The 22,075-nt window shown below is 49.5% G+C and overlaps 3 protein-coding genes across 7 annotated transcripts in view; 1 reads left to right on the top strand and 2 right to left on the bottom strand.

Moving 5' to 3' along the window:
* Positions 1–1,917: 1,917 nt before the first annotated feature.
* On the bottom strand, positions 1,918–6,456 carry Bet1l (Bet1 golgi vesicular membrane trafficking protein like). 3 transcript variants are annotated; one of them, XM_052713483.1, is made up of 6 exons: positions 6,361–6,456; positions 5,030–5,103; positions 4,765–4,897; positions 3,635–3,726; positions 3,325–3,381; positions 1,918–3,181 (listed from the first exon to the last, which is right to left on the bottom strand). In XM_052713483.1, exons 3-6 carry the CDS (start codon positions 4,781–4,783, stop codon positions 3,014–3,016), a joined length of 336 nt encoding a protein of 111 aa, XP_052569443.1. In that variant the 5' UTR covers positions 4,784–4,897; positions 5,030–5,103; positions 6,361–6,456; the 3' UTR covers positions 1,918–3,013. The 3 variants fall into 3 exon arrangements, with proteins under 3 accessions (XP_052569443.1, XP_052569444.1, XP_052569442.1); XM_052713484.1 differs by lacking the exons at positions 5,030–5,103; positions 6,361–6,456 and adding an exon at positions 5,960–6,064; XM_052713482.1 differs by lacking the exon at positions 6,361–6,456 and having other exon boundaries at positions 5,030–5,750.
* Ric8a (RIC8 guanine nucleotide exchange factor A) lies at positions 6,067–11,891 on the top strand. Its single transcript, XM_052713475.1, has 10 exons — positions 6,067–6,175; positions 6,454–6,501; positions 6,590–7,180; positions 7,490–7,581; positions 8,058–8,208; positions 9,591–9,686; positions 9,787–9,931; positions 10,010–10,154; positions 10,560–10,679; positions 11,043–11,891. The coding sequence occupies exons 1-10, from the start codon at positions 6,092–6,094 to the stop codon at positions 11,161–11,163; spliced, it is 1,593 nt and encodes a 530-aa protein (XP_052569435.1). The 5' UTR covers positions 6,067–6,091; the 3' UTR covers positions 11,164–11,891.
* Sirt3 (sirtuin 3) overlaps positions 11,842–22,075 on the bottom strand; it is a 26,643-nt gene continuing 16,409 nt past the window's right edge. For all 3 annotated transcript variants that reach the window (XM_052713480.1, XM_052713478.1, XM_052713479.1), the window contains 3 exons: positions 16,805–16,966; positions 13,756–13,965; positions 11,842–12,838 (listed from right to left, as the gene is read on the bottom strand). In XM_052713480.1, coding sequence (XP_052569440.1) covers positions 12,818–12,838; positions 13,756–13,965; positions 16,805–16,966 — 393 coding nt within the window. In that variant the 3' untranslated portion in view covers positions 11,842–12,817. The remainder of the gene's footprint in view (positions 12,839–13,755; positions 13,966–16,804; positions 16,967–22,075) is intronic.

Genomic DNA, 22,075 nt, shown 5'->3' with positions numbered 1-22,075 from the left:
CATGCAAGGTTATGCAACCACCCGACACAGGCATAGCAGCCAGAATCTCAGCTCACGTCAGCACTGGCCTGCAGGCTTTCAAGGTGACACACCCCCCAGCCTGCCTGCCAGGAAGGCCTGTGCATGGCTAACACACGGCCATTTTCACCAGGCCGCCTCAAGTGCTGACCATGGGAACAATGTAACAAGACATGTCCTCCTTATTCAGTACAAATCTTGGGGAGCTTGTTTCCTCCCACAGCCAGTAGGAGGATGTGTGCAAGAGCTGGCATCTCAGCTGGGCCTGAGGATAGTGTCTACAGAGGCTCTTGGGGTCCAAGGCCCAGCTTCAAGAAGCAGGGATGCAGTATCACCTCAACTTTAGGGCAGGTCGGTGCAGAGCAGGTGGCCCCTGGGGATCTTTTCCTGCACAAGCCTGTGTGTCCCAGCCAACTTGCCCTTACTCCCTCATCCCTTAGGATGTAACGATAACACACTACTCTCAGATTGGCAGAGGGGCCACACAGAAGGAAGTTGGTGGGTCTGTGGCTGTCCTGCCCAAGGGAGACTAGGTTTTTATTAGCAAGAGGCCTTGAACTGTAGGATGAACCTGGTATCTCATACTCATAGCCCCTCACACTGGGCACCAAAGGCTTCTTATGACTTGCTGGTGTGGAGGACCCACCCACACATTAGGGGAAGTGCCAGATGTTGACAGGCCTGAGTTGGAGGCTATGGTTACAACCTTCAGGAAGTTGGTCTGACCCAGGGGCTGTGGGGTTGGTATCCCCCACCCTTCACATGATTAATGCAAGAAAGAACAACATCTAAATGTCACAAGAGCTACAATCCTGATCCCCAAAGTAGCTGGAGAACTACAAATGGTCATGGAGGTTGGTGGAGGAGGGTGGAGACCTGAGGAGAAAACTAGCCATGTTGGGTGGGGGGATGCATCTCATAGAGAGATGGCAAGGACAATGCCCCAAAGGAAGTTACCCCCAAATGCAGATATTTAGACTTAGTTTGCACCAGCAAGATGAGCAGGTGCTGGCTGTTCCAAGTGTTTTAGGGAAGCCAGGTGTGAATGCACATGCCTGTAATGCCATCATTCAGGAGGCTAAGGCCCGAGGATCATGGGTTGGAGACCAGCCTAGGTTACCTGGTTTAAAAGCAGCCTGGGATACACAGCCAGCCACTGTCTTACAAAAAAACAAAAAACCAAGTACCCTGGGAGTAGAAGTCAGCAGTACATGGTTCCAGGGCGACAACGCTGGAGCATGCACTTTCCTGCTGTGGGTCCAGATAGAAGGATGCAGGCAGCTATTACCATGTTTGGTGACAAGCAGAGGACAGAGCTCAGCACCGGCCCACGGACGCCAGGAGACAAGGATGGAGTGTCTGCAGGGAGACCTAAGAATGTGGCACAAGCTAGATGAGCCCAGCGGGAAGTGTGCGGGGCAAACAGCAAAGCTACAGAGCAGCAGAGTGGAGTGAGCTGTACCTGGTCAGGAGAGTAGCCAAAACAAAGGATGCGCTAGGATGGGCCCTGCTCCGCCAGGCTTAGGGCTCAGGCAGACACAGTGGAAGGGCCAAATAAGCCTCAAGTCAATGTGTGCAGAGAAAAGCTGCTCGGTAAGGGGAGAAGGGGAGGGTGCCTAGTGTATCCTCAAAGCACCAACCGCAAGGCATTGCTACAGGCAAGAGGCCAGGCTGTGGCAGAATCTGGCTTAACCTGGAACCTACAGGCTGGTATCTCATACTCACAGCCCATGTGAGTTCTTAGGCAGATGGGCCTCATGGTGTGGCCACATGGGTAGGCAGTGAGCCAGTCCAGGGAGAGAGAGAGAGAGAGAGAGAGAGAGAGAGAGAGAGAGAGAGAGAGAGGAGGAGGAGGACAAAGACATGAGTAAGGTCAGAGAAGGGCACAGAACTTCATGGTTCATTTCTTAAAGACATTTTATGTGAAGACAAAAAGTGCTGGGCTCTCATAAACTGTTGGCCCTGTCAGCTCCACAGGTCAGTGAGTGTGCAAATGGGACTGGCCAAGGAGGAAGGGGGGGGGGGGACCGGGAGAGCAGGGAGATGCAAGTCTGTGGAGTTATGCAACGAGGAGGTGGCTCAAGCCCCCCCCCCCCACACACACCGAGGGAGACTGGCTGGACAGGGCAGGGCAAGGTTCGGTACAAGGTCAAATGTTCCTGTTACAAATTCTTTCATCAGTGGCCTTCAGCCCCATAAGGATCCCCAGCAGACAGACCACCCCAGTACTGCCTGCCTTGGAAAAGCCACACCACACTATTTCTCAGTCTGTTTGCGTGGGGATGGGCACATCTTTGGCACTGAGAAGATTCTCAATCCTGAGGACACACATCCCTGCTCCTGGACACATGGTCTCGTGGCCCAGAAGGACCTCAGTCCAATGCCGCCGATAACAAGGGCTGCAGTCCTCTCCTCTATCTACAGCTCTGCCCCTGCCCTGGGGTTTGACTTCCGCTAGCGGCGGGGGGTGCACCTGTGACTCTTGGCCCACACGGATCTGGTCCTGATTGGCAGCCTCAGCCTGGAGTTACTGCCATACGCATCATGATGATCATCATTTGAAGAGGGCTCACGGCCACATCTCCTTTCAGTGTCAGCTCCAGACTCCTCAAGAGCACAGACATGGTCTCACCCAGGCATAGACAGGTTAGAGCAAGACGAAGATATTGGCTTCTGAGGCCGTTGGCCACAGTGGGTACATTCAGGACTCACAGATGCTTTGCTTAGACCTGGTTCATTCTCATACGGTGTGTCTCTGGCTCTAACAGCGTCTCCAGCACCAGGGAGTAGGGTTGGGTTTTGCCTTTTTCTTCCTCCTTCATACCCAGGACAAGCCAACATGAGCTCCTTATGACAGAGGCAGCTGCAGTTGTCCCGACTTAGGAAGATGAATGACCCATGATGATAATTTCAAAGGAATCTATTTTGTAGCCAGGTCCTCGGGAAACCAGGATGCCAGGTGCAGGAGAGCTGGCTGCCTTTGGCTTCCACTGGTTCACGTCCTTGTCCTCGACAAGAGGTAGGAGAGGATGAAGAAGGCCACAATTAAGACTATGGCCATACCACACAGAAGCTTCCGGTTGTCTCGCCCAGACCGTGCCATTGTGGAAAAGCGCTTCACACTCCCTGTGAGTAGGCCAGTCACACTCGTGAAATCTGAGTCCTGCAGGAGGGACCCAACAAGATCACACAGAGGTGGGACTACCCCTGACTACCCAACCACACCACCATTGAAGGGTAGAGAGAGCAGAGCAGACAGCATGAGGGCAGAGCTGACTGGAATCTGCAGGGACTGTAGATGCTTACCATGCCATCTAGGTACCGGTTCTGGTCTTCTGTGTCCCTATCGATGTCTAAGGCCAGCTGGTTAGGATACAGAGAGGGCATAGTCAAGCAAGGACAAACAAGGAAGGCAGCACCCATCTTCCCTTCAGACCAGCCAGACTTTACCCACAACCCTGCCAGGTACCCATCACCAGAAAAAGCTACAAAGGTCAAGGTATTACCTGAAGCATCACTCAAGTCAGCATATCCACAGACAACACATGCTTCCTTCCTACCCTCTTAGCCCCACTCACCAAGGTACCACACAGAGGGGAAAGGGGCCATCACTGACCGATTTGAGCCTGGTAACCTTGGAGGCCAGGCTGTCGGCCATCCGCTTGTTCTCTCGGTCTAGAATCTCCTCCACAGCACCAGAGCTCTGAGCTGTAAGAAAAAGAGACTGAAGGGTAGTATTCAGTCATGAGTGTGGCGCCTGACTCGTCACTCCAGTGGCAGATGGCCTAGTAAGATAGCAAAGGAGATTTGGAGTGAGACATCGAAGCAGACATATGTCTGCTAATTTAGCAGGTCCCACCCTGAGCTCCAACAGGTGGACCACCTATACATCAGACATGTAGCATGGGTCATGTGAGCACATGTCCTGAGTGCATGCTCAAGCAAGGATAGACAGAGGGAACCAGCAGACTCAATCTGCACTACCCTGCTGTATACTGTTCCTGAACCTGAATGAACATTGCTTTAGCTGAAATCACCATCTGTGGGTGTGGGACTGGTCTCAAGGGAAAAGAGTAAATTCTCGTAGGGACATAGGAAAGACAGAACACCCAAACCAGTCACAGGAAGGCTGTGTGGGGATGACCTGAGGATCAGGTCCAGGAAAAGTGTAAGAAAGGTCTTTTACTGTAGAAACTACGGAACCCATTTCTGCAACCCCCGCAGGACCTTTTGCAACCCCCGAGCACTGTGCCTGTAGAGAGCTGACTCTGATGGACGGGGGCTACACATGAGGAATGCTGGTCAGAGTATGTAGGTGAGAATCACCTCCCTAAGTGAGACAGGCACCGGTCTGAAGCATAAAAATCAGCCTCAATGTGACCCACTATGGGGAAGGCCGGCAGCACCAGCAAACACATGAGATTAGACCTAAAAGAAAGGACTTCTGTGTCCTGCCAACCACTGCATAGTCACTAGTATGGCCCAGGCATTAGTATCACACAGGCACCGAGAGGTGAACCGAGGCACTCAGCCCCCTCATCAGGAAAACCTTATTTAGACCCTCTGCTTCCAGCTCCTGACACCAACCACACACATAACTGATGTCATGCCCAGGCTTGGGTTCCAAGGCAGCGCCTTTCCTGGAATACGTAAGCTCCATCCCACGCAGGTCCCTCCACCGAGAACTGAGCAAGGGCTCCGGCTCCGGACCTCTCCTTCTATCCCTACTACCCTCGATGCGCTCACCGCGAGTCCAATCAGCCATCGCGCCCTCCAGGGACCCACTCTGGGACTCCGCAACACAGCGACGGACGTGGCACCAGCACTTGGAAGGGGCTTCCGGTTCCGCTTCAGGTCCAATAACTTCCGGGAGAAGGGACTGGAGCGGAAGAAACAGAAATGAAGTTGTTCTGTGGAATGTAAATAAAGGGAAGGGCAGGCCACCAGCATTGGCCAGCAATATTAGTCCCGAGATGTGGGTGTTACCCGGAGCATGAGCTCAGGCACAAACCTGGAGCTGAGGCTAGGAACCGGCTCAGTAAAGCTGTCGGGTGCCTCGGGCGCTGCGAAGCCCAGGTGTGCGAACTACAGGATGGGAAGGACAGACAGAACTGAAGGAGACTGGCGAAGGAGACGCCAGGGCCAGACACCGAATAGGTGCGGGGCAAGCGCCGGGTAGCTCAGCGGGTGACAGGTCATCCACTGGAGCATTGCTTGTGTGTGTCACCGTGAGGTACACTTTCACGGACTCCGCCTTCAGCTCCGCGGCGTGCGGACCTGGCTCCCCACTCACTGCCCAGCGCCGGAACGCTCCTATCATCCGACAAGCCGCGGCCGGCCGCCCCTCCAATTGCTCCTCCCACGGGAGTGGCTTTCGCCGGGTGTTTTTCACTTCTCTTCGATCCTTCCTCACACACCCTGCAACTTTCTTTTTCCTTTGATAACCACATTATTTTGATGGTTTGGTCTTTCGTTTTGAGACCCGTCTCACTATGTATCCCTGTCTGGCCTAGAACTCACAGATCTGCCTGCTTCTGCCTGTGTTGGAATAAAGGCGTGCGCCACCTCGCCGAGCTAGCCACATTCTTTCGACCACTCGAGTCATTGTGCTTGTCTTTCCCTGTTCCCCGTGGAGCATGAGCTTCAGGGTCTGGACCTTGAGAATCGCCGTGCGACCCCAGCTGACTAAGCGGCCCCGAAGACAGCGCTCCCCCATCTCTCTCCCTGTTCCGCGACGAGTGCATAAGGAGGGCGGTCCACGCGCGGGCCGAATCCCCCACCTCCACGCCCCACGCCTGCCAGAAACTCCGGCTAGAGAGGAGGAGGAAAAGGAGGACGCTGCTTGGTTAGCTAGCATCCCCACTCCAGGACAAGCCGCTCGGCGACAGCGGCCAGGTGGGCTCCACCTTAAGCCAGAGGCCCGCCCCACGACTGTACACACCCTTTCGGCTCGGCTGCGCTCCCGGCATCCCTCACGCGTGGACGCTGGGCTTCCGGACCTGGGCGGAGCCCGCGGGTTTGGCCGATTGCGTCTTCCCGGCCCAAGCCTTCCAAGCACCCGGTGCCAGGGGCCATGGAGCCCCGGGCAGTTGTGGATGCTTTGGAGACGGGAGAGGAAGGCACAGTGGCAGAAGCTCTGCAGTCGTTCAACCGGGAGGTAAGAGGCACCCGGCTGCCCAGGAAATTTCATGGAGAGAGGAAGCAGCAGTGTGCGCGCAACGCGCGGCTGGGGTGTGCGTGGAGTGTGGCAGGGAGCACGGCGGTGGGTGGCGTGCTGGGCCACCGGTGTTTAAGTGGTGGGGCAGGTGTATGGGAGGCGAGGGTGGGCTTTGCCTTACTTACGTTCAGGGCGATGGCTGCTGCCTCAGATCTCTTGACTCGAGGAGCACAGGTCCTACCTGCGTGTGGACCTGAGCCTACTGGGTCTCCCTGCAGCACTCCCAGAGCTTCACCTTCGATGATGCCCAACAGGAGGACAGGAAGGTAGGTGTCGGCCCAAGGGGCTCCTAGGGCAGGCATGGGCTGCCCCAAGAAGAGGGCCTGGTGGAACCACTTTTGTCCCTCCCCACAGAGACTCGCAAAGCTGCTGGTCTCCGTACTAGAGCAGGGCTTGTCACCATCTCACCGTGTCACCTGGCTGCAGACCATCCGAATCCTATCCCGAGACCGCAGCTGCCTGGACTCATTTGCCAGCCGCCAGAGCCTACATGCACTAGCCTGCTATGCTGACATCACCATCTCAGAGGAGCCCATCCCACAGCCCCCAGACATGGATGTCCTACTCGAGTCTCTCAAATGCCTGTGCAATCTCGTGCTCAGCAGTCCTGCAGCACAGATGCTAGCAGCAGAGGCTCGCCTGGTGGTGAGGCTAGCAGAGCGTGTGGGACTGTACCGCAAAAGGAGCTATCCCCACGAAGTCCAGTTCTTTGACTTGAGGCTCCTTTTCCTGCTAACAGCCCTTCGCACCGATGTGCGCCAGCAGCTGTTTCAGGAGCTGCATGGTGTGCGCCTGCTGACTGATGCACTGGAACTGACACTGGGGGTGGCCCCCCAAGAAAAACCCCCGGCGGTACTTCCGGCCCAAGAGACAGAGCGGGCCATGGAGATTCTCAAAGTGCTCTTTAACATCACCTTTGACTCAGTCAAGAGGGAGGTGGATGAGGTGAGTTGGAGCCTGAAGTCATGGGTGGGGCTCAGCACAGCTGGGACATTTTGTGGTTTTGCTTCCTTTGTGCCTCAAGTTCCAGGGTGTCAGATATGGCAAGGACAGTAAGACAGTCTAGGCAGGGAATTCAAGGAAGGTTTCTGAGCTGTGTGGTGCATGGGGTGGGAGCGCGTTCTTCACAAGGCTTCAGGTGGCCAGAGGTCACCAGGTGTGCTGTGAACAAAGCCTAGTGCTCAGCTCCATGTGGCCCTGGAGCACAGGGACAGGGACTCCTTCTTACAGGAGCCCCTTTCTGTCTTTGGTTAGGAAGACGCTGCCCTTTACCGGTACCTGGGGACCCTTCTGCGACACTGTGTGATGGTTGCTGCTGCTGGAGACCGCACAGAGGAGTTCCATGGGTGAGGGCATGACTTACTATGTTGGTGGTGGGGAGAGTGCTTAGGCATGGGTACAGTAGTTCTCAACCCTAGCTGTGAATCAGAAACACCTGGGAGCCCAGGTCCCACCTAAGAGTATCACTTTGTCAGGGGAATGGGACACCAGAGAGCCCCAGGAGCTCAGGATCTGACTAGAAAAAGAGCTAAGGGGGAGGCAGTGGTGGCCATGGCGCTGTAAGGCAATGTGGTCTCCTGTTCCTGCTGATGGTGACCAATAAGTACCTCAGCTGACCTTTGTTTCCAGAGATTGCTTGGTATCTCAGCTCAGACAGGGGGAGTGTCTACTGTCTCCCCACCAAACTTGAGTGGGGGGTACCACCTGTCCATGCCTCTAGTCCTCAGTGCTGTCCTTCAGTCCTGCATGTGTACCCCAGGAGAGGAGCCAGGGATTACATCTGTGCTAGAGTTGTCCGGTCAAGGCCTCTGTCTGTCCCCAGCCACACTGTGAATCTCCTGGGGAACTTGCCCCTCAAATGTTTGGATGTCCTTCTCGCCTTGGAGCTACATGAAGGATCCTTAGAGTTTATGGGAGTCAATATGGAAGTGATCAGTGCCCTGCTTGCCTTCCTAGAGAAGCGTCTGCACCAGGTAGGTGGAGGACCTGCTATGTGGACACCCACGGGCTTTGACCCCAATTGTGGCTGTTTCTGCACCATTGGTACTGGCAGGTAGAGGTCAGCTTGGTGGTGTAACTTGGACAATTCCTCTGATTGCTGTGTGGCCCCACCAGCTGGTAGCCAGTCAGTCAGACCCTCTCAGAAGCTTGTGCATCCAGCATATGTGTGAGCCTCACTGCTGCTAATTACCGAAGACAAGCAAGCTTCAAGGGTCTGTCTACCAAGGTGAATGTTATCTTGGGTCTCTGTGGTTCCCTGTTCAGTGGTTCTCGGAAGCCTTTGGTTCCTACTTGTGACCCTCAGGCTCCTAATGACCCCATACATGGACAGCCATAGATGACAGCATCTGTTGTCCTTCTGCATCTTTTTGTTTTGTTTTTTTTATTTTGGTTTTTCGAGACAGGGTTTCTCTGTGTAGTCCTAGCTGTCCTGGAACTCGCTCTGTAGATTAGGCTGACCTCGAACTTAGAGATCCGCCTGTTTCTGCCTTCCAATTGCTCGAATTAAAGGAGTGACATCCCACTTCCTCACCCCGCCTCTGGCTGTCCCTCTGCATCTTAAGGAGACATAACCAAAGGGTACCTGACTCCTATGGCTATAGCATAGGACATCCAGATAGCTGGCAATCCAGGCCATCCTTGTGGCGCTCACGCAGAGGAAAGCCAGAGAGGTTCATGAGATCTCTGAGGAGCCATGCTACTGAGGAGCCATAGGGTACTCAGTACCTATGGGCTGGGTGAGGACAGAGGAGCTGGCCCTGAACATACTAGCTGGGACTGCCTCCCCTGTGGCTGTACCTGCTGGTATCGGGCTCCAGGGAGATAACGGGAAGGGCTGGGTACACTGCTTGTTGTCCATGAGGCACTCTGACTAAGGATTCTATTGTTTGTTTTTGCTGTTTCTCGAGGGTAGTGTGCATCTGAGGTGTGCAGACAGCTTCAGATGCTTTTTGTTTTGTTCATGGCCCTGCTTTATAGTTGCAGCAGCTAGTCTTAACGAAGTGAGTTGTTTGACCTAAGTCCTAAAGCTTTTCAGTCATTTCCAGAAGGAGGTCCTGTTTCCATTACTCTTTCTTTTTAAGGGTTTCATATACCCTGTGTAGCCAAGGATGACCTGGAACATCTCATCTTCCTGCCGCCCAAGTGCTGGGAATGTAGGCGTGTGCCACCATGGCTGGTTTAGTGTTTCCATATGTTTTAAGCTAGTAAATACCCACCACTACCTTTGGCCCTTAGCTGACTTACTGCAGCAAGGCCTCTTTACAAGAGTGTTGCCAGAACCGTCTGGTGAAGTGTGCAGTGTGCCCCCATCCTACATGGGGGGCATGTCACAGTGACAGAAGCCCTTCTGCAGACCCACAGGCTGAAGGAGTGTGTGGCACCTGTGCTGAGCGTGTTGACAGAATGCGCCCGCATGCACCGTCCTGCCAGGAAGTTCCTGAAGGCCCAGGTACTTGGAAAAGGAGACGGAGCTGGGGAACACAGGTTGGATCCTCTTTATAGGCCCCTGGCTGCTCCAAGCCAACACTTACAGACAGCTGCCTCCCCAGGTCCTGCCCCCTCTGAGGGATGTGAGGACTCGGCCTGAGGTGGGGGACCTGCTTCGAAACAAGCTTGTCCGCCTCATGACACACCTGGATACAGATGTGAAGAGGGTAGCTGCTGAGTTCCTCTTTGTCTTATGCTCTGAGAGTGGTGAGTTGGGGGAGCCCAAGCCCCAGGCCTTCCCTGCCTCAGCCATATTCACACATTGACCTCTGCCCTGGTCTTCAGTGCCCCGATTCATCAAGTACACAGGCTACGGAAATGCTGCTGGCCTCCTGGCTGCCAGGGGCCTCATGGCTGGGGGCCGGCCCGAGGGCCAGTACTCAGAGGATGAAGACACCGACACAGAGGAGTACAGAGAAGCTAAGGCCAGGTATGTGCCCCTCATATACACTTGGGTTCCCCCACAGCCCCCATTCCCCTATCCTTACCTCCAATCAGAACCAGTAGGACATAGGACAGGATGAGGACTAGGTAAGACCTAAAATCAGGCACTTGTGTTCTGATGACAAGTTGTGTCCTGAGTGTACTGAGGCCCAGCAAGTGGGCTCTCTGAGAACTAGGAGGTCCTGGGCAAGAGTTGTCTGGCTGGTGTCCCAGGGGGTCAGGGGGAGGGGGGAGGATCTCCCTTCTGAAGTCCTACTACCACGAAAACCAAGAAGGTGGGTTCTTGCTAACCCAGCCCTAAGCATGAAGATGGAGACTACCTGCCCCACGTAGTCCCGCTTTTCCTATAGCATCATTAACCCATTTCCCATGCTCTGTTCCTGGAAAGTAGCATCAACCCTGTGACCGGAAGGGTGGAGGAGAAGCCACCCAATCCTATGGAAGGCATGACAGAGGAGCAGAAGGAACATGAGGCCATGAAGCTAGTGAACATGTTTGACAAGCTCTCCAGGTATGTGTTATGAGGAAGGCTTGTAGCGAGGAGACATGGGAATGGTTCTGTTTTGTGAGCCCAGGAAGACTGGCTTAGCGGAGATTAGGATCCTGATGAGGCTGTATTAGACATTTAAGATAACTTGCCCTAGAGGTAGCCCTCCAGAAAAGAGGCTATGGTTAGCATTGAGTCCTGTTTATAGATGATGAAAATGAGGACAAGAAAGTAAAGGACTGCCTAATATCTCAAAGCTAATTAGGTGGCGGTTAGGATCTGGGCCTGATTAACAGTTACCCTAGTCCAAGTAGCAGCCAAGAATGAGCAAGACTCCCTGCCCTGCACACCAGGTCTCTTCCCCATCCACATGTGCTTTCCCTGCAGGCACAGAGTCATCCAACCCATGGGGATGAGTCCTCGGGGTCACCTCACCTCTCTGCAAGATGCGATGTGTGAGACCATGGAGGGGCAGCTCTCCTCAGACCCCGACTCAGACCCTGACTGAAGATGGCAGCGACTTTGCTCCCCTTCAGAACTGGTGCTGCTTCCAGACGTGTCCTTGGGGTGCTGCCTAGAGAAGCCACACTCCTCTCCAGCAGGGGAGCCTTTCTCTTTACTCCCCACACTATCCATGATTTGCCTTTGGTCCAGTTTCTTGTCTTTAGGACTGTGGTAGTCTTACTCTCTGTGAAGACTGGGAAACCACCCTTAATTTCCACAAGCGAAGTTGTTTCTTTGAATGTTTGCCAAGCATATGCCATGGCTGCAGACACATATGGCCTTGGCACATCAATGAACATGCATGTATGAGGGTGGTGACAGAGTAGGTGTACATTGTATAAGCATGTGTGGGCTGGCATGGGAGCCCAGAGCCCGTATGTGGGGCATATGCTGTGTTTCACACATGGAAGAATCTATTGGAACGGTTTAAATATGTCAAAAACACAGAGCATCACAATTCCTATTTGTGGCCCCACTGATCACAGGGCCAGTGGCCTCTTTTGAATTCTTCTTGGTCCTGGCTCATCCACCACTGCATTATCCACATACTCAAGCCTCACTGGTTGTGAAAGCTGAGTCAGTCACAACCACTGGTTTAGTAACTGTATGAAGGCAAAAGTTGTAAGACAAGGTAAAATCTGACATTTCTGAAGCACAGGATAAAGAAGAGTTTGGGACAAGATTGTATGTAAAGTAGCCAGCTGAGAGTTTATTAAATAGAAACTAATTTCATTCTTTGTGGAATTCAAGATATCCTAGATCACTGTGCATCTGCTGTCATTGGAGAACAAAATTAGGAGACCCCATTCCCTGGAATCTGTTGTCAGCCCTAGTCAGAATGGGTGCAGTATCAGGAGGTACTTCTACCTGGGCAACAGCCCAAACTGTATGTACCTGGGTAGCAGCCAAGGAGGAAGCGAAGCAGCCTGCATTTAATCATAACTGCACATAGGACAGGAAAAATAAGGGACCCATGGGATTTCCAGAGCAATGCCTGCCACTGGTTTTAGCATCGTAACTGGCCATGCCTGGGTGGAGCAGTGGGAAGTGGCGTAGGAAGGGCTGGGCAGATGGCATTCTGAAAGACATGGGTATTCCTAAGGGATTGCGGAAAAGGAGCTGAGTTAATACCAGGGTGAGTCAAGGGACAGATGGGCTCAGTCTAGTCATCCAAGAGGAGGACACCCACATAACCTGAAATATGTTAACCCTTACTGTCCTGGAGACAAATGAGAGGATACCAAGTTTTTATACTAAAATTTATTTCATGCGAGAAATGAAGATGTTTTTTAGTCAAAGATGCCTCTGTAGAGACCGACATGGTAGATTACCCTAGTGCATCACTTGGGTCTGGTGATGGTGGACGTGCTGTGCTGCCCTACAGATAACCGTAAGGACCACTGCCAGAAAGAAGCATTCTGCACTACAAGCTTCAGCAGTGATGGGACAGAGCACACATGGACTCTTTTGCATTCTGATGGCCCCAAGGGTAAACATCCCTGGTCAGTCTTTACAAAGGCAGCCTCAGAAGACCACTAACCAGGTCCCACGTGGTTTGGCCCAGATTTGTAAACCTGTCCGAGCTGTTTTCAGGCATGAGGTCTCCCTGGAAAGAGGATCTCCTGTGTGACTTTCCCACAGGTGACGAAGCCATAGTCTTATCTGTCCTGTCCATCCAGCTGGAACAGACAGGAGGTCAGTTAACTTCACACCCAGACAGGTTAACGTCCTAGACCAGATCAGTCATTGAAGTCAAGCAAAATATGGAACAAGCTTTTCTCTTTAAAGTGAACAAGAAAAGGGATCCCATAAGACCTAGCACAACATAGGTGGCTAAATAAAGACTTCCAAGAAATGGCACCAGCATACATTCAGCCCTAAGAGCCAAATTTTTGGAACAAAAAGATAAAAATAATACTGGTGGTTACATCTCATCTGTGGAAGCAGTAAATGCCAAGGCTCGTCCTTAATATACCTTGCTTCTCTTTGGTCCATTTCATTAAGAGCTCAGACTAAACACTAGAGGCTGGGAGCTTTTGCCAGTGAAGGTGAGGAGACTGCTGGTCATGGCCCAGAGCCACAAGGCAGATGAGGGGCTGGAATTTTCCTGAGATTCTATCTTGGCAACAACAGAACATCAATTGTGATATATTCTGGTGAAATCCTCTGGGCAGTTCTATACCTGTCTATAATCATAGAATTTGGATATGAATGCTAGTGCTCCACTATAGAAAATAAACACACATAACATCATTCTCCTAGGAAATTATGTTCTGTGAGTCACAGGTACTGTAAAGTCTCAAAAGCATAGTGTTCTCTGGCTTCCTATTACCACTGGCTGTAATGAATAATGGCATTGATTAATAAATCATCCCTGGTTAGCTCTGTCCCATGCAGGGTGCAGAGAATGTCAGCTTCTCAGCCCCCCCCCCCCCATAGGTCACAGAAACATGTCCCAGCAGTGAGTTGTGGAGTAGGAAGCAAAATCAAGTCTGTAGTAGCACCACCCTCCTAAATGCCAGCAATGCATTGAGGTCAGTGCCCAGAAGAGGATGTGTATGTACTCTTGGACTGGGCCAAAGATTAGTGTTTGTACCTTTCCAGTTTCCTGCTGGATGAGATCCTGCAGCTCTTGTGTCCAGCCCAGGAGGTCCACCAGTCTTTCCACACCCTGAACTACATCACCTAGCTGGGCCACATCCTTGCTACGAGGACTCCAAGCAAAGGACCCCACCAAGTCTCGATTGATGAGCAGTCGGGGCACTGACTTCTGTACTGCTTCAGACAAGCTAGCAAAAGGCTCCACCTGAAAGACAACCCAAAGCGAAACGCAGTATGTCCATGCACCATCAGGATATTGAGCACCACAGCTACTGGTACCTTGGGGCAGGAGACACGGCAGACACTGTGACACAAGAGCTTGCCACTTTGGTTTTTTGTTGTTTTTTTTTCCCCCCGAGACAGGGTTTCTCTGTGTAGCTTTGCGCCTTTCCTGGAACTCACTCGGTAGCCCAGGCTGGCCTCGAACTCACAGAGATCCGCCTGCCTCTGCCTCCCGAGTACTGTGATTAAAGGCGTGCGCCACCGCCGCCCGGCAAGCTTGCCACTTTGTTTAAGGCTTCTGTCCTCAGGTCTGGGTGACCTCTTTCCCATCTACAGCTTGCCTCTCTTCTGCTCAGTGTGCTAACACAAATCCTGACTTCTCCCCACACTCTATCCTTTCTCCCAGTCTGTGTGTTCTGCCTTCAAGCATCTTCCTTCTGCCTGCTCTGTCCATTCTATGACCTGGGCCCTGCTCTGAGCCTCTCCTATACACACTGATATCTACATAAAACTACTGTGGAACATTTATAGTGTGACACTTTATACACATTAATTATGTTGCCAATATAAAACACAAAAACGGGTGAGTGATAACAACTATGCAGAGAAAACTTGCCTGACATAGAGGAGCAAGCACCCTTTACCACTGTGCTACTGTCCCGCCTCCTGGGTCGCCCTCCGTCTCCAAAGGGCAATGCTGCCGTCATATTTCCGCACCCAGAATAACAGTATAGGAAATGTATCACTAAGGGGTAATATCAAGCCTGGCTCTTACCTAAGAGGAAAAAGATCAGTTCTCACCTTTTACTAAAGAAGTTTCAAATGTATTATGGATTTAAATGTAAACAAAACAGTTGTTGAGCAGGTATGGTAGTGGCAAACCTGCAATCCCAGCAGTCAGAGGTGGAGACAGGAGGGTCAGGTGTTCAAGGTCATCCTCAACTACACAGTATATTTAAGGTCACCTGGGGCCACATAAGACCCTCGCCTCAAAAAAGCAAAGTAAGGGACTAGAAAGCCAGCTCAGCAGCTAAGAGCATTTGCAGCTCTTGCAGAGGACTTGAGGACACGGCAGTTCACAACTGTGAATTTTTCTTATAGGTCCACAATTCCTTGTCGTACAACCCTTATGAATGGAAATGTTTCAGTTACTCTGTAACTTTCCAGGGTACCCTGTCCATGGATACCATGCACATGGGGTGTATATACATACATACAGGTGAACACTCATACACATAAAAATAATTTTTTTAAATAAGCAAAACAGGCCAAAAGGCCTCAATAACAAACAGTTCTTGAAGAAAATGTAAGGGAAGGCCATGATAGTTCAATGGGTTAGAAGCTTGCCACCAAACCTGACAACCTGAGTTTGATCCCCAGGACCCACTTGGTAGGAGGGGAGAACTGACTCCCACAAGTTGTCCTCTGGCGTACACATAAACAAATGTAAAACAAAAAAAATGGTTCTAAGAAGACATTAGGGTTTAGAGGTAAGGGTCGGGAAAGATGTTTTGGACCTGATAAGTGAGACAACGGAAAGAGAGTGGCCGTCAGCACTGCCGCCTGGTGTCCACATAAAACGACGGTGGGAAACATTTACAGTGACACTTCATACAACATTAACTATGCTGCTAATGTAAAACGCAAAGAAAAATCGGTGAGTGATACAACTATGCAAAGAAAACAAATGGTCAATAAACATGAGCAGAAATACAAGCTCTCACCCTATTTGTGGTGGGGAACTAGCCCAGGTTCTGTACAGCTAAGCTAGGAACCCACTGAGCCCCATCAGCAGCCCCATCGAACCTATTTCTCACTATTCACACTGGCAGCAAAGTAAAACAGGTCATTTGGTATTGGTGAAGACAGGAGAAAATGGGCCCTCGTGCACTAAATATCAGCATTGGTCCTGCAGAAGTATCTGTGTGAGTGTAAGCACACACAAGGATAGCCACCACAGGCAGACTTAATACGAAAATTACTGTTTGTCTCTACTGTCCATCAGTAAGAAACTGCCTACATAATTTTTCTTATAGGTCCACAGTTCCTTGTCTTACAACCCTTATGAATGGAAATGTTTCAGACCTCAGGATATTTCAGATTTTAGAAAAGATCATATGGTTTTATATACCATCATTACCAGATACAGTGGAGCTCCTGGGTGCTCCACAATCTAGCCCATTACTATTTTCTGCAGACATGGAATGCAGGACACTGCAGATTTGTCAGCTCACACTGGTAAGGAGTTGAGGCCTCTCCTGGCTGGGGCCTCACATTCACAGGGCACACCACTAGCACCATACTAGCAAGGCTGTTCTAAGTGGGTGTGCACACCATCCACTAACAACTATGAGATTATGGCTACATACAGTTGGGCCCCAGTCCATGGTCTAACCTCTTTACACCTTTTGGAAATTTCCTGGCATCCAGACTCAGGTGCAGACCAACTCCTTGTACACCTTGTACACCTCCAGTGGTCATCTCCCAGGAACCTCATACCCACATGCAGACCCCAACCCCACTGGTCCTCCGACCAGCTAAACTGATGATGCTGCAGCCAACCTTCTCCCACCAAAGGTCACTTCAGGACTGCCATCTGCTCTTCGTCCCGAAGTGCAGCTTTGTATCTGGATCAGTCCCTTCAGTCCTGCACCATAGCTAACCTTCTATACCCTTATGCCCTCCTACACAGCCACTGCTCCAAACCCTGAGATGTCACTGCCATTGACTCTGCTTACCTGAAAAGTTGACACTATCAACCAGGCCCTGCCCCCCCCATGGCCTCCACCCTCCCACCCATCCCCACATGCCTTGCAACAAACCTCCAGGGAGGTCCCAAGAATGAGGAGCAGGTCTGCCAAGGCGAAATCAGCCACGTGTAATAAGAACCTTGCAGGCAGCGGCTCCCCAAAGAACACAATGTCAGGTTTCACAATGCCAGTACAGACAGGGCAGCAGGGCAGCCTGTCTGCCATCACATCAGCCTAGGGAATCAGAGAGGAAGAACCAAGGAAAGTGACTTTAAAAGGGGGAAAAGGCAACAGCTTCTCGAGGAAACTGTAATGTCCAAAAGCTGAACTACGTAATAAACCCCAAGTGGCTTTAGCAATTTTTGTCAACTGTTTCTTATAACCCTCAACATTGGAGAGGGGTGAAATATTTCAAATCATGTCCTAGATGTCACCCAATTTTACCCACAATTCTCCTGTAGGTTCCCAGCCCTCAGACAGTGTTCTGTGGGCATCCCGCATACAGTGAGAAAGGCAGCATAAGCCGGTCCCCAGTTTGAGCTGAAGAGACCGGGGTACTGCTTCCACCCTAGGAGGCATTAAGGTCAGCTTCAGCTCACTGCTGGTATTGTCAGGAGTGACCACAGCTGCCAAACACTGCCTCCATGCAGGATGAGGTAAAGTAGATGGCAATTACTACCAATCACACCCACCCTGTCTCGCCCCAAACAGAAAAGGAGGCAATGTCACTTTCTGTTAAGGCACACAGAAGCATCCTTGTAAATAAATCTTTATAGCTAACTGAGTAGATTTTAGTGGAATAAATTCAGCAAGAATAAGTAGAAACAACAGCCCAAATAGGTCAGAAATTATCAGCTACAGATAATAAAACTATGGTGTTTAAATTAATAGGGGAAAAATTACCAGCTTGAAATATCTATTAAAAATATAAAAACTTTAAATGTCATGGATTTTTAAAAAATTACCAAATAGAACTTCTAGAAGTAAAAAGCAAAAGTAAAATCAACGAAAGGACTTTATCCTCTGTAACAGAACAGGGTGTTGAGTTTGAAACAGATCAGAAGAAATCACCCAGAATGCAACATGAGCAGTGACAGTGGCAGACACTGCGGAGTCACCACAACTGTCCCAAAGAAGGAGGGATACCCATCTCCTCAGAGTACCGTCCAGACCCGGAGGAAGAGGGCAGAAGTGATGAACATCTGGAGAGAGATTGGCTGGGGATTACCCTGCAATGCTAAAGACAGTCCTATGCTTTTCACGCAGAATAAATAAAAGGGGATCCATATGGAAACACAACACAGTGAAATTGCAAGTTCTTGAGGAAAACGTCAGAAAACATGATTAGCAAATGGATTCGGAACAGCCAGTACAGCATGGAAGGCGGAAGTGAAGCTGGAGACCTCCCAGATATTACGACTCTAAAGCCAAAGGTATCTAGACCGCTGAAGTGGTGAGAGAATAGAGGTGAGGGAAAGAGAAGAGAGCTCAGAACTGACACAAGCAACATCAACTGGTCTCTGACTAAAGAACATTTTCAACACACGTGCTGGAGCTCACATTCACATGCAACATGATGGACCTAGACAGACTTACATGCTTCATAAAAATCAAAGTCCATCAGAGACCTACATATAAAGAGAAAAACTAGAAGACGACATAGGAGAAAACCTACATGATCTCTAGTATGGCAATTAATTTTTAGATTCAACACCAAGGCAAACCCATGAAAGAAATAAGGATGATGTAATATCAAAATTAAGAGTTTCTAGTCTGAGAAAGACACAGTAGAAAGAATGAGGAGAAAAGCCATGGCCTGGGAAAAATACTAACAAACTATAATGAACTACTAACTAAAACATACAAAGAACTCTTTTATTACATTTTTTATTATTTGTGTATATGGGGCTGGGTGCCCATGTGCCAGCTGGTATGTGAAACTCAGGACAACCTGTAGGAAATGGTTTTCTCCCTCAGCATGTGAGTCCCAAGGATCGAACTCAGATTGTCAGGCTTGGCAGCAAACACCTTCACCTTCTGTGGTACTTTGAATAAGCAATGACCCCCATAGGGCATTTGAACAACTGATCCCTAGCTGGTGGTGCTCTTGGGGAAGCTTAGGAGGTGCAGGCTGGCTGGAGGAAGTAAGGCAGTGGAAATAGGCTTTGAGAGCTAGCTCCTCACCCTACTTCCACTTTGCTCTCTCTACTTCATGCTTGTCTTTGAAGACGTGAGCTTTCAGCTTCCTATTCCTGCAGCCATGCCTGCTGCTCGCTGCCATGTGTCCCCACCATGATGGACTCTTATCCCTCTGAAACCATAAGCAAAAACAAACTCCTCTTTTGTAATTTGCCTTGGTCATAGTAATTTATCACAGCAAAAGAAAAGTAATAATGTACCTGCTGAACCATCATCCTGCTAGCTCTACAATGAACTCTTAAAGCTCAGTGTTGTAGGATATTTGTACATTGTGTGAAAGTGTATTGCTGTGATTAGTGTAATAAAAATCTGAACAGTCAATAGCTAGGTAGGAGGTATAGGCAGGACTTCTGGGCAGACAAAGGAAGAGGAGGACATAAAATTTAAAAAAAAAAGAAAAGGATCAATTTTTGAAAAGAGCAAAATACAGCTGGGTGGTGGTGGCATCTACCTTTAATCCTAGCACTCAGAAGGCAGGTGGATCTCTGAGTTCGAGGCCAGCCTGGTCTACAGAGCAAGTTCCAGGACAGCCAGAGCTACACAGAAAGAACCTGTCTCGAAGAAACAAAAAACAAAACACACACAAAAAAAGAAAATAGCAAAATACATGGACACCTCCCCAAAGAATAAAAGTTGACAAATGACTTAAGATGTTCACCATTAAAGACTATTAAGGAAACACAAATTAAAGCAATGAGATATCACTGCACACCTGAACAGATATCTAACCCAGATCCTGAACATGGATAACAAAAGATACTGATAAGGACATGGAACAGTAGGGGTTCTGGCTGCTGATTGTAATGCACAATATCATAGCCACTTAAGACAGCTGGGGTGTGTGTGTGAGAGAGAGAGATGTTGGAAACTGAACCCAGGGCCTCACATGAGCTAGTTAAGCTCTCTAAGCTATAGCCACTACACATACCTATATATATATATGGTCCTAGTTCTTATAAAACTAAACACACTGTTACTATGATCCAAAAATTGTTTGATATTTACCCAAAGAACCTGAAAACTTACGTCCACACAAAACCTGCATAAAGCAATTCATATCCTTGAAATTAAGCATTCATATCACTAGCAGAGTGGATAAACCATGGTACATCTAGACAAATTGCACATTACTCAGAACAAATAAGAAGTCAGCTGCCAGGCCAGGAAAATACAAGGAAGAAACAAATACACACTGCTAAGTGAAAGAAGCCAGTATGAAAGGCTGCACACTGTATGATCCCAATTTTATGACACTCCAGAGAACTTACAGAACAGTAAGAAAGTAAGACCAAAATTGCTAGGGGTTGGGGTGGGTGAAGGATAAGCAGAACACAGAGGAGACTGACAGGAGTACTGTGTATGATGCCATAATGATGGATACTTGTCTCTACACATTTATCCAAACCCATAGAATAGACCACACTAAGGTTACTGTGGACTCTGGGAAGAGTGTTATCAATGTGGGTTCATCGGCTGCAGGTAACTGAGTTTGGTGTAATGTTGACAGTCATGGAAGCTGTATGTGTATGAGTACAGGTATCTGGTAACTATCTGTACTTTCTACTTAATTTTGCTAAAGCTCTAAAAAAACAAAACAAAACAAAACAAAAACTTATCTCCAAAGGCTATGTGTAGAGGATTGTGGGGCTATTGGGAGGGGGTAGACCTGTAGAAGGTAGGTCTAGCTAGAGTCTCAGGTCATATGTGAAGGGACCAGTATTCAGCACAAGACACCCCAAGACCAAGTTCTCAGCACAAAGGAGATTTATTTTCCCAGAAGGACAGAGGGCAGGGGATAAGAGAAAAAGACAAAAGATAGAGGAGGAGGGAGAAGGGGAAGGGAACAAGGGGGAGGGGGAAGGATATTGGACCCAGAGGGACAAAGGACTGCCTCTGGATAGAGAAGAGACAAATGTGGCACACAAAAAAAGTGACAATTTATAAAGGTAAAATGAGATACCCTGTGTTAGGATGAGTTGGTTTGTTTTAATTGGGCATATTAATTAGGACAACCAAAAGGGGGCTTTTGATTGTTGGACTTCAGTACTTTGATAGCTGGACCTTGGTAGTCAGCTTTGGGGGAGGAAGTGGCCAAATAAAGGAATAGATGTTGGTGGCTAGCTTTAGGAATGTAATCTAACAGTTTTTAGCAAGGCAGAGGGAATGGGGAAGGGCAAGGCCTGCCAGAGCCATGTCTAACATGCTCAAGCTGGCTGGAGTCCCTTCAATAGGAACATGCCCTCAAAGGGATAGTGGACTCCTTCCTCTTCCTTTTTCCTTTCCTTCCTAACCATGGGATGAGCAATTTTGTACCAGACACTCTCACACCAGGATTTGCCACCTTGCCACAGGCCCAAGACATGGACCAGTAGACATGGACCAGAATCTCTGAAACTGGGATCCAAGATAAACCTTTTCTGAGTTTATTATCTCAGGTATTTCTTGCAGTAACAGAAAGCTGACATGACCATCCTAAAACTTGTTAAAATTCCTATTTCATGGGCTGGAGAAATGGCCTAGTGCTTAAGAGCACTTGTTGCTCTTACAGGGGTGACTCATAACCATTTGGAACTCTAATTCCAGGGGATCCAATGTCCTCTTCTGATTTCTGTGGGCACAGGGCACACACATGGTACACATGCATGCATGCATACAAACACACACACACACACACACACACACACACACACACACACACACACGAAATAAAAAAAAATTCAATTCATATTTCCTTGCTACAAGCTACAGTAACCAAAAAGCAATGTGATACTGGCATTAAAAAAAAAAAAGACACAGATCAATAGATCAGAAAAGGCAGCCCCCAAACAAATCCTTACATACATAATCAATACTTTTTTTTAAAATGGCATCAAGCCTATTGTGGGGGTGGGGGGAATACGGTTTCATCCACTATGATAGCTGGGCATGGTGGTACACATCTTTAATCTCAGAATTTAGGAGGCAGAGGAAAGTGGATCTCTGTAAGTTCAAGGCCATCCTGGTCTATACAGAAAGTTCCAAGCCAGCCAGGGCAACATATTGAGACCCTGTCACAAAAGGGTTGAGGGAAGCTAGAGAGATAGAGAAATTAAAAGCATTGGCTGCTCTTCCAAAGGACCTTCGTTTGATTCCCAGCACCCAGGT

The sequence above is a fragment of the Peromyscus californicus genome, unplaced genomic scaffold (genome assembly GCF_007827085.1).
Source record: "Peromyscus californicus insignis strain IS unplaced genomic scaffold, ASM782708v3 Scaffold_4__1_contigs__length_199733344, whole genome shotgun sequence".
Lineage (NCBI taxonomy): Eukaryota > Metazoa > Chordata > Mammalia > Rodentia > Cricetidae > Peromyscus > Peromyscus californicus.
This window is presented reverse-complemented; position numbering and strand designations above follow the sequence as displayed.

What these genes read in the sequence shown, in the direction of transcription:
- Bet1l (XM_052713483.1), bottom strand. An exon ending in AGGTTACCAGGCTCAAATCG is followed by an intron (nt 3,382 to 3,634) that starts GTCAGTGATGGC and finishes TATCCTAACCAG; the next exon opens with CTGGCCTTAGACATCGATAG. An exon ending in ACCGGTACCTAGATGGCATG is followed by an intron (nt 3,182 to 3,324) that starts GTAAGCATCTAC and finishes TCCCTCCTGCAG; the next exon opens with GACTCAGATTTCACGAGTGT.
- Ric8a (XM_052713475.1), top strand. Translation starts at nt 6,092, where the DNA reads ATGGAGCCCCGGGCAGTTGTGGATGCTTTGGAGACGGGAGAGGAAGGC. An exon ending in CCCAACAGGAGGACAGGAAG is followed by an intron (nt 6,502 to 6,589) that starts GTAGGTGTCGGC and finishes CCCTCCCCACAG; the next exon opens with AGACTCGCAAAGCTGCTGGT. An exon ending in TACAGAGAAGCTAAGGCCAG is followed by an intron (nt 10,155 to 10,559) that starts GTATGTGCCCCT and finishes CCTGGAAAGTAG; the next exon opens with CATCAACCCTGTGACCGGAA.